This window comes from Serinus canaria, chromosome 5, assembly GCF_022539315.1.
Source record: "Serinus canaria isolate serCan28SL12 chromosome 5, serCan2020, whole genome shotgun sequence".
Taxonomy (NCBI): Eukaryota; Metazoa; Chordata; class Aves; order Passeriformes; family Fringillidae; genus Serinus; species Serinus canaria.
In genome coordinates, this window is record NC_066319.1 from 45,924,441 (window position 1) to 45,937,799 (window position 13,359).

The following is a 13,359-nucleotide window of genomic DNA, read 5'->3' on the forward strand; positions in this document are numbered from 1 at the left end:
TGGTCAGAAGGTATTTTTTCAAGAAACTGAGTTCTCAGTAGTTTCAGCACATTCTACATCAGCTTTGAAGCAAAGCAGACCAGGTACTAAATGCAGAACATGCCTGTAGGACACAAAAATCAAGTCATTAAGTTATGGAGACTAAGTGATGTGAGCATCTCTCATTGACCTAAACTTACTCAGGCAGAACATCTCCATGGAGAGATTGAAGGAGTCAGACTGCTTGCTCTGGATCATGCCAGACACAAGATCTAACCCTTGTGCGCTCTGGGCACTTTCATCTGTCAACCATAAATTCCAATCTGTGCACCATAGCATCCCAATTCTCCTTGGGGTGAACACAGTGACATGACATCACTCATTTTAGGAAACATCAGGGCAACTTCCCTACTGTGACAGCACCTATACCATCCTAAAGACATGTGAGCTACTTGAAGCCATTCAAACCACCCTACCTCTCTGCACCAAGGCTCTGCTATTTTCTCAGTGAGATAACAGATGGTTATTGGTGTTGCTGCATGACCCTGTGAGGTGAAACACCTTTGGCTATTACAGCAAAGTAACTTACTAAGGTCAACCCTGGTCTCCCAACAGGGTCTGACCTTGCCTGGAAATAGCCCTTTGAGTGACACCTTACCCCACTCCTGTCCTCCCATGAGGAAGTGAAGTGGAGGCAGACATGGCAATCCACAGCAGGGATGGACAATCTGGACAGCTTGGACAAGCTCTTTTATAGAAAAGACTGAGAAATTAAGACTTGAGATAATCATGAATTATTAGTTTCTTAATGCTTTAAACACAGCATTTGGCAGTCTGTTCTCTCCCCTAGCAGCTTGCAGTGAAAATTTAGCGGTCAGGATTATTTTCCTAGGTTTCCTTTTCAATGATTTTTTCTATGCTTGCAGACAAGCTACATCACATAATAAAAATGAGCCTGTACTACCCACTAGAAGTACTTCTAAGGCTTGAAGGTCCACTGAGCAGATATACCAGCCACACAAGTGTTTCAGAAGATCGTATGTGATTGAAAGTTCCATTCCTTGGGCTTTCATTCAGAAGTTATTTCCCATGAGGAGGAGACAGTTTGTTGACATAAAGGCACTCCCAGATCAGTCATTCTCAAGCTAGGTTTGAATAACATTTTAAAGCCTTGTAGAATAACACTATTTACAGAAGATTCTTAGCAAAAATAGGGTATGAGTATGAGAAACCTCTCTACCAACCTAAAGTGCTTTGGAGAGAGTTTTCAATTAAACTTCAAAACAAGCCAGGAAGGGATTAATTACCCCTCTGCCCTTTCATCTCACCCACAGGAGAGCTGAGCTACCACACACTTCAGTGGAATGCCCAGGTTGACAAAGTGAGTCAGAAGCACTTCTATGAGTGCCTCTACTACTTCTACATTCCAGACAGTGCCTCTGTCCTGCAATGAATGCTAAAGAAAAGCAAGTGACCTTCATCCCCGATTCAATCATGCCTTCTAAACAGCTCCTGTGTTTTTCAAAAAGCTTGATTTGCGTCCATTTATAACATGGTAAAGTTCCTTGTGCAACCTCATAAGCAGGAATGTCCTGGCTCCCCTATGCTGGCTCGCTGGGATGACACAAATCCTTCCCAGACAGCTGGGAAGAAAGTCTGCTGAGTCTACTCATGCTTATCAGCTGATCTTACCAAGACACTGTCCTCCTTCGACCCAGGACGCAAAGATTTCAGTCTAGGGTAGCTCCTTGCAGAGAGGTACCCGCAAGAAAAATGGACAAGAGTCAAACTATCTCTTAAACAGAAACATGCTAATTAAGAAATAAACACTTTTCTTTTATTCCTTTTCTTAAAATTCCAGGGCAGTTACTCTCAGGCCTCGTGTTTGTGCTGCAAGGGAGCCAGCCAGCCACCTGGAGCATTTGCAGAAAGCCCATCTGCTCCCAGCCGTGAGAGAGAGCCAGCAGGTTTCCTGGAAAATAAAGGAAGGGAAAGCCCAGACACCACTTGTGCAGCCTGGGAGCCTCCCTGTGCCAGAGCCAGAAGATCCCTCTGCTCACATGGGGCTGGAGGCTGGGAAACAGATGGCAGGACTCAGGGAGAAGGCGGGCACAGGGATTAGGAGATGCAACAACAAAAAAAGGAGGATCAAGGTACAGAGAGAACACAAACAATGATAAAAATGAGGGGGGATGGGAAGATATCAGAGGAAATGGGAACAAGAAGGTCCAAGCAAGTGCAATTCTGGGCATGTCCTACCTGTTTCTCCATACTTCTACTCTGGTGTTACTCCATCCAGCACAGGAGAGGGAGCGCTGAGGGTGGCACACATGGCAGCTGGAGGGTGTGCAGAGAATGTGGGGAGGGTGAAACATGCAAGTGCTGTTTTTCCCAACTCCAGCAAGATCCTCAGTGAGAAAAGTTTGAATTCTAAATTTACACTATTGAGGCAGTGTTTTACTATAAACTTGGTATTTTATGAACCATTGTGCCTCTGGAGGACTGTGGAACAAAATGAGGAAGGAAACCATACATGAAACATACCCAAGTGAGAGTAGACTTTTACAATTCTAATGAAAACTAGATTCCTATAGGCACCTGTTAGCAGGGACTTTGGGGTCCTCTCATGCCCAAACTTAACATGTGATTTGAAAAGCATATGTAAATAAGTTTTTTGAAGGGAAAGAAATGAGCCTATTTTAGGCAAGTAAAACCTCATTTCCTTCCTTGATCCTAAACAAGCTAAAATCTCTCCCCCCTCACGATTATGACTGTTCCAGAAGATTAACTGCCATACGTTTCCAAGTACACCCATTAGCTGGGTAAAACTAAGCATGTCTAGAAATAGAGAAATGTTAAAATAAATCTAAATGGAGGTTCACAACCATTACTGATATTCCCCATGTGGCCACATGAATGAGTGGCCATTTATAAGGCATGCTAAAACCAGACACAATATGAAGAAGTGATTACAGCAATGTCATATATGATAAGCAGGCTGATGATTCTCTTATTGAACACAGGGGGATTTGTGGTGCAGTAATGAATTGAAAAAGCTGTTCAGCAAGAAAAAGAATTGAGAAGAGACAGAAATTAAGAGGAAATTTAATGGTAGTAGCTGTCTACCACACAGTGCAGTGAAGAGAATAAATCCTCTGACATGAGCTGCACCATTCCGCAAGTCAAATTCCTGGGAAAAATTTTTTTTAATCCTTTAATTAAACTTTCAAGTTTATTTTTAGCTCCCTATATTCTAGAAAAGAGTCAAGCCTTCATCTTCTAACAAATATTTCTGCTATTTTTATGCCTTTAGACAAATAAAGTAGGCAAATTTGCCATGACTTGGAACCAAACTTACAAAGCAAGTAAATAAAGCTCATAAACCCAGCAGACGTGTACCTTTTCCTATGCAAAAGCCCAAGTACTACTTTATTTTTTGTGATGGCAGTTCTGTTTTTCCAATAATCTCATGTTCAAAGCAGAGCAGCAGAAGCACTCAGCAGTCCCAACTGGTGAGTGCCAAACAGAAGCTAAATAGCAAGAACAGCATTCACAGCCTCAGCGCTGTTCAGATTATCATTTAATGCCTGTAACATCCTTTTGGCTGTGTTTTAGAAGGCAAAAGTAAAATTCCTGAAAAGTGTGCATAGCAAAACATCTCATGGGCTTGTTACAAGAAATAAGTCACTGAAATTGTACACAGTGCATCACATCTAATGGCTCTCTGGTCTTGGACCTGTGGAGACAATACAGTCATTAAGAGCCTTCCCAGCTCAAACAGTACAAAGCAATCCTGGATTTGTTCCAGGAATGTGACCGTGGGATGGGATCTTCTTCCTCTGATCAAGAGGGACCTTTCAGTGAGATAACTTAGCTACAGGATTGGGAAGACAAAACTGGGGTTTCATCACTGCCTCACTAAGAGAGAGAGAATATCTTAGTTTTGCTTGTTTTTCCCCTCCCAAGTGTTCCTGCCTTCCACTGACTCCTCTCTGCGCAGACAGTAACAAAGACATCATCACCTGGTCATCCCTCACACTGCTCATCATGGCCTATTCCTTCATTCAGCTTTTTGCATTGGCTTTACTACCTTTGCCTCAGCCATCTCATTCCTGTTCCCTCTTCCCATTAGCACTCAGCCAGGTTCTTCTTCCTGAGGGAAGTTCCAGTTCTCCACCTCTCTAACCATTTCCCAGTGAATGCCTACCCAACAGTAAGATTAAGATGAGCTTTTCAGACACTCTCCTCATTAAGTACATTATTTAAGGAAATATATCTGGAGTCTTCCTTTGCTTACCACCTAGTCTGTTGTGTCTAAGCTGGGACTGGTTCTCCACAATCGTTATATAAAATGGCTAAATGAGAAATTTGGGGTTTTTTGTACACATATCCCACCAGTTTTAGACATTACAATCCAGAATTACATTTCTGTATTTTTTATCCTTTCTTCTCATGTTCTGTCCAAATAATGCCAGTGATAACTCAGCAATGAGGAAAATAAATTTTAAAAGATCATATTAAAAAAACCAAACAACAATCCCCCTCAAAAACCAAACCAAAAGCCCCAAACCACCACTTTTTTAAAAGATCTCAGAAAGAGAAGAAAGTTTTTTGGTTGTAATTAAAGGATCTAGAAGACAGCAACACATGTATGACCAAGTGTTTTTCCTACAAGAGACACAGGTACTTTCCTCAAAGGGAGATCTGAGGTGCTGACAAAAGCCAGCAGGCCAACTATAGCAAATTACAGCTGAATACAGGACAGCTTTCAAATGTGCATTTTCCCAGGAACCAAAACTGTATTTACCACATTATGAGTCTCCTGCCAGCTGTCGCTCAGGAATGGCTGTGACATGTGACAAGAAACCAGCCAGCCTATTCCATTGATGCTTAGCCAGCAGAGATACTGCTTTGCTGGCCCAGACACTTCTATTCAGAAGCACTCCTGATGCTAAGGAGCCCAGTATTACCAACAAGAACAACAGCTCTTGTCTTTTGACTTCTTTGTCCATAACAGTAGCCTGGACAGCCCAATTAAGACTTGCAGACTTTATTCTGCTTGCTGAAGAAGTGGATTTCTTACTCTCAGCTCCATTTTTACACAGAAGTGCCAAGACTATGAGATCCAGTTATTCAACATCATATTCTTTTCCTACAAATGTTTTTTTGTACCTATGCACTCTACAGATCCTAAGAGCAGCAAAACAGAATCTTCTGCCAAGCTTTCTGCCATTTGTTTATTCTGGAGATGCTGATTAGCATGCCATTGCCCATCACTGCTGACAGGGTACATTCAGTTTACCTTCTTTGGTAAAAAAAATTACAATGTCCTTGGCACTAGCACTGGGCTTAGGGAGAGACAGAATGGGCATGCAAAAAGAAAAAAAAAGTAAGAAACACAGCAACAAAACTTTTCATTTCAGATATGTGTTTTAAAGAAGTTAACTCAATTTTCAGGTTAAACTGCTTTCTTTTGTCTCACCAAAAGCACTGGACTCTGGACATGACCTTACTTCTGATGTGATACTTCATGCAACAGATATCCCTGTCTAAACAACATAGTCAGACAAATGTTTTTCTTTTTCCATTCTCTTCCTCACTTTTTCCTTTTTTTTTCATATATGTATTTTCCTCTCCCTTCTCATTTATATTTCTTCTCACATTTCATTTGCAACAGTTCCTTCACACCTTATGGCAATTCTGCAAGACTCTGCTGTGTACATACAGCAAGAACTAAACTTATTATACAGACACACAGAACACCTGGAGGACAGCACATCTTTGTCCTATGGCAGACTACATCCTGGGTCACTTGCAGTAAGGGGTGAAGAGACAACTTTCAAACAAACAAACAGTTGCTCTTCTGGCTTCAGCAAGAACTCACTCATCATATGTACATATGCATCACATGCAAATACACATGTATATTTATATGTACAGATCTATAAATACCTCAGTGTTACATTCTAGATACATAAAGCTGTGAGATTCAGAGATGCTCAAATACTTGTAGTTTGCCTACTAATACATACAGTTTACTAAAAATCATGTTTGTGTTATGGCCTGTTCAGGAGACTGGTTGCCAGACTTAAATTCAGCTGGTGGCCAGTCACAAGAGGGGTTTCCCAGTGCCCAGTATTGAGATAAAGACATCAGATAAATCATCATCCCTGACTGATGTCTTTATCCATGATCTGGACAAGGGGATCAAGGGCACCATCAGTCAGTTTGCAGATGACACAAGTGTTGATCTGCTGGAGGGCAGGAAGACTATACAGAGGGATCTGGACAGGCTGGATAGATGGGCTGAGGGCAGTGGTACGAGGTTCCAAGCAATGAAGGTCCTGCCCTTGGACTAACAAAAATCCTAGGCATCACTATAGGTTGGGGACAGAGTGGTTACAAAGTGCAAAAGGACCTGGGGGTGCCATCTGACAGCAGCTGAACATGAGCCAGCAGTGCCCAGGTGGTCAAGAAGGCCAATGGCACCTGGCCTGTGTCAGCAATAGTGTGGCCAGCAAGACCAGGGCAGGGATTGTCCCCCTGTACTTATACATCTCCTTGGCCCTGTTTAGGTCACACCTCAAATCCTGTGTTCAGTTCTGGGCCACTCACACAAGAAAGACACTGAGGTGCTGAAGCATGTCCAGAGAAGGGCAATGGAGCTGGGGAAGGGTCTGGAGCATAAGTCTGACAAGGAGCTGCTGAGGGAGCTGGATGTATTTAGCCTGGAGAAAAGGAAGCTCTGGGGGACTTTATTGCTCTCTACAACTACCTGAAAGGATGTTGTAGCAAGGTGGGCGTTGGTTTCTTCTCCCAAATAACAAGCAATAGGTCAAGAGGAAATGGCCTCAAGTTGCAACAGGGGAGGTTTAAGAATACTCATGGATACTAGGAAAAATTCCTAGCTGAAACAGTGGGCAAGGATTGGAACAGGACGCCTGGGGAAGTGGTTGAGTCACCATCGCTGGAAGTATTTGAAAGACACAGATGTGGTGCTTAGGGACACAGTTTAGTCTAAAGGGCTGGACTCTTTAAAGCGTTTTCCAACCTAAATTAGAATGGAATTACAAAATCGTTTAAGAAAACGATTAAGAAAATGATTAAGAAAAATACAGACTTTATTTGGTATTACAGAGAAGATGTAGAATGAAGATGAAGAACCCAATGAACTACTCACCAGAAAGAGGATCTTTTCCAATCATTAAAACATTTGGTAAATTCATTACAATCAGCTGCTGAAGGACCTCCTAAACAAGAGAGAACAAGAGACAAACTTCAGTGTGAAGGAATCCAAATCAATCCCACCACAAAGAATACAAAGCTCCATCAGTTACAAAGCTTTTAACATACTGGTAGGTCAGAGGTCGCAAAAGGAAGCCCCTCTTGAGAGAGAAATCACTATTTGAAGATAGCATCAGGTTACACAGCTAATATACACTAATCACCTCTTTTAGCAATGGCTAATATGGAACTTAAAGGGTCCCATGGCACTAATCAGGATAAATGCATGACCATGCCAGGCACACCAATCATTCATGCCTTTACCCCAGGCATGACCTGTATTCATCTGATGTGCAACATACAGCTGCTGTCATGGTTCAGGGCATATAAATGCAGCTGGTTCAAACACACCTAAGCCACTCTGTGAAGTCTGAGTAACTCAAATAATTGGCCAAATTATTTCATGGGTCTGAAAATTTAAGGATGGGCTGGGGAAGTGGGTGTGGGGAAAAGCACTTGACCAGGCATCTGGCACTGCCCAGAGAAGCTGGATATAACATTCTAGATTTATTTGCATGTTTTTAATCAGGAGTAAAACAATTAAATGATGTTCACTACATACTTAAGGGTCATTTTATTTTGGTGGAGATGACAGAAGGGAGATGTACATCAGGGTCCACATCTGAATGACCATCTGTTTGAAGCTGCTCTGAAATCACAGAATGGTTTAGGGGGGAAGAAAGACTAGAAGCTCCAGGGCAGGCAAAATGTCTGAAGTTGTTCAAATAAATACATTGCAAAGGAGATTCTGTACAGTAATACAATCAGCCATGCACCCCAGAAACAAAGAGCAGAGCAGTACAGTTGTTAGCTTTGACTTGCAGTTACCAGCACCCCCACTTGCGATGATCTGGATAAAACATTTTGCAGACAGGTTTTTATTTCACATAGAAAGCCAGGGAGGAAAATGGCTGTATGACTGAAATGCTGTGCTGAGATTCAGGAAACAAAAGTTCAGAGATTCAACTCAACCAAATGTTTGGCAGGTGTCTTTTTCCGGCTTGTCTCCACTTCCCAGACTACCCCCAGGCCACTGGAAGGGCACATGCATTGATACTCGCAAAGCATTCAGACCAGGGGAAAAAGCACCACAGAGCAGCAAAGTAACACACTTCCTGAAACAATCACCCATTCACTCAGACACTTCCCCTCCCAGCTACCCATTGTTATTTCTCTGCTTTTAAACTCATAGCACAGGAGGAAAATTAAGCCTGATTAAAGGAGGAAATAATTCACAGAGCCTGCAGCCTTTGATAAGCAATCAGAGTGCATATTTTAAAATATTGGTTTGGACAGAACACATTTCATTTTTTTTTTTTTCTGATCCATACCAAAACACGCTCCTTGTTGGATAAAGCAGAAATATCTGTGTCACAGCTAATAGGATTTCTGGAGCTGTTCAAGAAAAAGATTCTATAGTCCTTTATGAAATGTGAAGCTTGGCTAACGCAGATCAAACATTCACTGACTCATTAGCCAAATGCATTTTCTATTTTGGGCATTTGAGACACATTAAACAAAGTTTGTTTACTGTAACAGGTGCAAAAACTATTGGATGTAAGAGCACATGGCTGGACTGCAACATGAGCTATGACAACACAGCATGGCACTGAGGCTTCAAACAAAATAATCAGACTTTGCATATACTGAAGTATTGAGCTTTAACCAGCAATTTCCATGGCAAAAAAGAGGAGAAAGAATTCTCCTTCCAGTCACCCAGCACGTGGAGCAGCACTGAGACAGGAATGCATAAGGAATTTGTGTTGTCTTTGTGTAACCATCAGATCCATCCCTAGCTTTTTAACTGGCAGGCACAAAAGACATTACTGCTAACCTTTATGCTGTTAACATTCCCATGAGCTCCTCCTGCAAAATTATTTGAGTATACCACCCAACACAACCATGACTGAACTCCCTCATAATTGTTTGAGCTCAGTATCTTCTGGCAAGAATCTGACAGTCACTGAATAGCTGAAATGGCCCCAAGCTGAAATGGCCCCAAGCCTGGAAGAGTGATTTGTTAATTCAGATTGAAAGATTCCAATTGTTCCAAGAGGTGATACTCTGACCCGTTTATTTTTAAAGTAAAATATTTAAACAGATAATTATCTGTATTATTCTAAAAGCTTTTGCCTTCAGATTAGTGCTTGTGATGATAACACCTGACTTACAGTACAGCTCACCAGCAGAGCTCAACACTTTATAAAGGAAGGTCAATGCCACTGCTCTCCATTTTCAAGACAAGGCAAGCAAGTCAGAGAAACAGAGTTACTTTAGTTTAATAAACTATCATCTGTGAACCATCCACTCACACAACCACAAGCACAAGATAAAAGGTGTCAAAGGAAAGCCCCTACACTGATGAATTTAGCTCAGATTTTGTCCAGACTGAAACTCCAGAAAGTTAGTGAAGCTCAGCTGACACTCAGGGACTGACAGGGATAATGTGACCATGTGTCAGACGGATTGCCCAAAATCCCACATCTGGAAGTAGAACTAACATCCCCCTCACCTAAGGGCAAATCAGGAATTCTTCAACTTCTATAATTTATCATTTTTCTTGTTTTCCTTCTCTGAAGCAGCAATAACACAGATTATTACATGATAAAAACATTTTACACCAGTAAAATGCTGTGCCTCAGCCTGGCCTCTCAGCTCCCCTCAGATCTTATAAATCCCCCTTGAAGCCAAATTTTGGCTTCAGGAAGGGAGCTGGGCTGTTTCCAGCCTGTGAACTGGCACTGAGAATCAAAGGGCCCCATGGACCCAACCATCTCCCCAGTACAGCTACTCTGGGCATTGGGTTAACCTGGACAAAAAAAAGAAATAGTAGATAAAATGACCCATTTCCCCACAGGGGCAGAAAGCTATATTATTGTATTACATATAAATGTTATGCTTGAAATCAACACAGCTGTAAGACTCGGCAGCAGAGGCAGAGATGGTGTGTGCATGTCCTTCTGCCTCAGGCAGCCAGCTAGGGGCAACACATCCAGGCAGGAGCTGCTGGAGAGAGAAAGCAGGGTTTTCAAACATTTTAAATAGCCCAGAGCAACTCAGAGTACCCTGGAGAGCAACTGTACAAGCAAAAAGTCTAATTCCTCCAGTGAGAAGCCTTTTAATCATTTTTACAGGACAACTAAAGCTTGGTTAAAACAGTAAAGGTTACAACAACAACACATGGTAAAAATTCCCCAGACTATTAAAACCATTAGAAACTGAGTTGCCAGATTTACAGCTTAACCAACTCAGAAGCCAGCTACTGCAAGTCAGCAATCACCTCCCTCAGACTACAGTTTGTGAAAAAATAATGTTGGTATCAGAAGTGTTATTTAAGGAATCAAAACAAAGCCCTGTCAGTGCTCAGTGCAGTGCCTGTAGGTTTCTGAAATGCTCCTCACCCAAAGATCAGGATACTTTAAGCTTGAGGAGATTTGTCCAATGTCTTTTGACAGCAGCAATGGCTGCAAGAACAGATACTCCTGGGTAGTACATCCAACACCATGATCACAAAATAAAAGGATCAGCAGCCAAGTCTTACACTCCTTGAGCCAGGCACCCAAACCCAGTACATAAAGCCCACAAAGGTTTGAGCAAGCAGTTACATGACCCTGTATTGACAGGGAGGGCTTTTCAAGTGAACGTCACACTGGGTGTTCAGACCTTGACTGCAGTGCTTGCTCACACAGACATGGAGCCTGAATCTGGCTGGGACAACTGTGGTGCCCCAGCAACAAGAAGGATACTGCCTAAGCCAGAGGCAAGCTTTGCTGAAAGTACCTAGGACTAGTACACCAAGAAACATCAGTGAGTTACCTAGAAATCCTAAGGTAAACATAAATGCTGTTTCTCTCAGCAGCCTTCTGGTATCTAAGCCCCTGCTATGAACTTGCTTGACATTTGCAAGCTCTTTGCAATCACTTTTTAAAAAAGAAGCTTAAGACAAAATAAAGCCAAAATTCCTCCACATTGATTTTAACAGTCAAGAGCCTTAGGAAAAATCAAGACACATACAAGATTAAGGATAAAATTCTAAGCACCAAATAAAGCATTTAGGCTTACTAAATGCATGAATAAACACATTCATTCCCTCCATCTGAAAGTTTCTAATCATTCCTGGAGTGCTGAGGCATATTCTACATCCTCTTTTTATCCCTCCAAGATCACACACACCGGATGTTTGCTCTTTGCCTTAGATCCTCATCAGAGATGCAGCGGAAGCTCTCCCTCTCAAGTCTCCATGGTCACATATTAACATTCTGTTTACCTGTAACAGGGTAAGTGGGCCTCTTGTAATTTTGTATGAACAAAGTCTCCTTGGTCTATACCACAATACATATTTGCTTCTTAAAAATACACCTGCAACAACAGCATGGAATAAAATGGTCTTATGGTATTATTCTTGGATGCACTATTTTAGTTCCCATATAAGTGTGCCAACAGCTCTTGCAATGAATAGATTGCTAGGAAAGGAATAGGTAAAATTGTTCTTTCCACGGCTGAGAGACCCAGCAAACACAAACTTTACACAAAAACCTTCCCCTGAATCACCATACAGCACAGCGTTAATATATAGTAACTACTAGTTTCTCATGCAGAATTAAATTAACCTCTGCCTGAATCCCAAACAAGAAGCAGTACTAAATAAATTATGTAAGGAGAGAGGCAGTCTAACAGTCATTGTAATTCAATGCTCAAGCCAAGCAATTCCATTTAAGTATATTGCTTAGCTATAAAATGCTAATTGCCCAGCTGACTGGAAGCCAAATGGTGCTTTCCTACTTAAAATGCCCATGAGGAAAAACCATCATCAGCTTTATTTATACCAGCAAAAGCAAACAGTACCTAGCCAGGGAATTTGGCTTACATTTTATCTGCAACTCAGGCAACAGAGGAGGAAAGAAGAGTCCTATCTGTGCAGCACAGGCAACACCTTACTCTGATAACCTCGGTATGGATCTGATCTCACAAACATCCTTGGAGTGGGAAACATTTGGTGTAACACTGAATCCTAAGAGAAGGTCTCAGCAGGAGTCAGTGGCCATCTGCACCAGCCCAATGCCTCCTAGCAGCAAGATGGGGCAGCAGCTTTGCCCCTAGACATTTTAGGGGTCCTTTGGATGCTGCCACAAAGACAGGCTGGGAGCTGATTTCCCAGGCAAAGTGCACTCCAAGGGACAATCAAACCCAAATTTTTCTGGAATCAGAATTCTAAGGAAGAACAAACATGCTAATGAACAAGCTTTAAAATAAAACACATTTTAAAAAGCAATTTCTGACACAAGGGTTGTTTTTTAAAGTTGTTTTTTTTTTTTTTCAAAGTTCCCAGTTTTGTATCAAAATAATAATGAAAAGCTATTTTTCAGCCGACAAAGAGGTTATATTTTAGACAAAAAATATATTAGTCTTCCAATAGATATAAACTTCATAAAGGTTGAGGGGGGCTGCTGTAATTATCTGAGGAGTTATTAATGGTGTCAGAGAAATCATAGCAAGATTCTGTGAGCTGTATGGCAGGGTCTTACAGAAGATTAGACAAGATGAAACAAGTTGTTACCAGAAATTACAAGGAAGTGAAACACAAATGGTTTATTGACATGTTTTTCATGTACATCTTACCATGCAAGCACGCCTGATGACACCATGTATGTGAGTCAGTACTATTTCCCTGCCAACACATTATATACATGACAAAATTTGATTAAGAACTTTGCTCATCTCTGCAACAATTGTACTCGTTATGTGATGGACTAGAGGATTAGCTGGCTTTAAATGGATTTTTTTTTCTTCTGAAAACCAGCAAATTACAAAGCACATTTCCAAAGACCCTTCAAGTGGAAACCCAAAAGCCACTAAAATAACTGTGGCCTCATCTGCTGAAAATAATCAGTTCTGACAATTGTAGACTGGAATCTCAGTAGGAGGGGACGTGAAGGAATCATACCTAGTCTTAATTGTGCTCAGTCTGTGCAGGGTGCAGACAGCCAAATAAATGACAAAACTGTAATCAGTGTGTAAGTACACCATGTAAAACAGATTTTATTTTAAAAAATTTCACATAGGAGATTTGGATGGTATATAATAGACTATCATATA

The 13,359-nt window shown here is 41.5% G+C and overlaps 1 protein-coding gene across 3 annotated transcripts in view; it reads right to left on the minus strand.

Moving 5' to 3' along the window:
• CCDC88C (coiled-coil domain containing 88C) overlaps positions 1 to 13,359 on the minus strand; it is a 96,083-nt gene that overhangs the window by 50,321 nt on the left and 32,403 nt on the right. For all 3 annotated transcript variants that reach the window (XM_009101810.4, XM_018907305.3, XM_030239985.2), the window contains exon 4: positions 7,160 to 7,229. In XM_009101810.4, the coding sequence (XP_009100058.3) occupies positions 7,160 to 7,229 (70 nt within the window). The remainder of the gene's footprint in view (positions 1 to 7,159; positions 7,230 to 13,359) is intronic.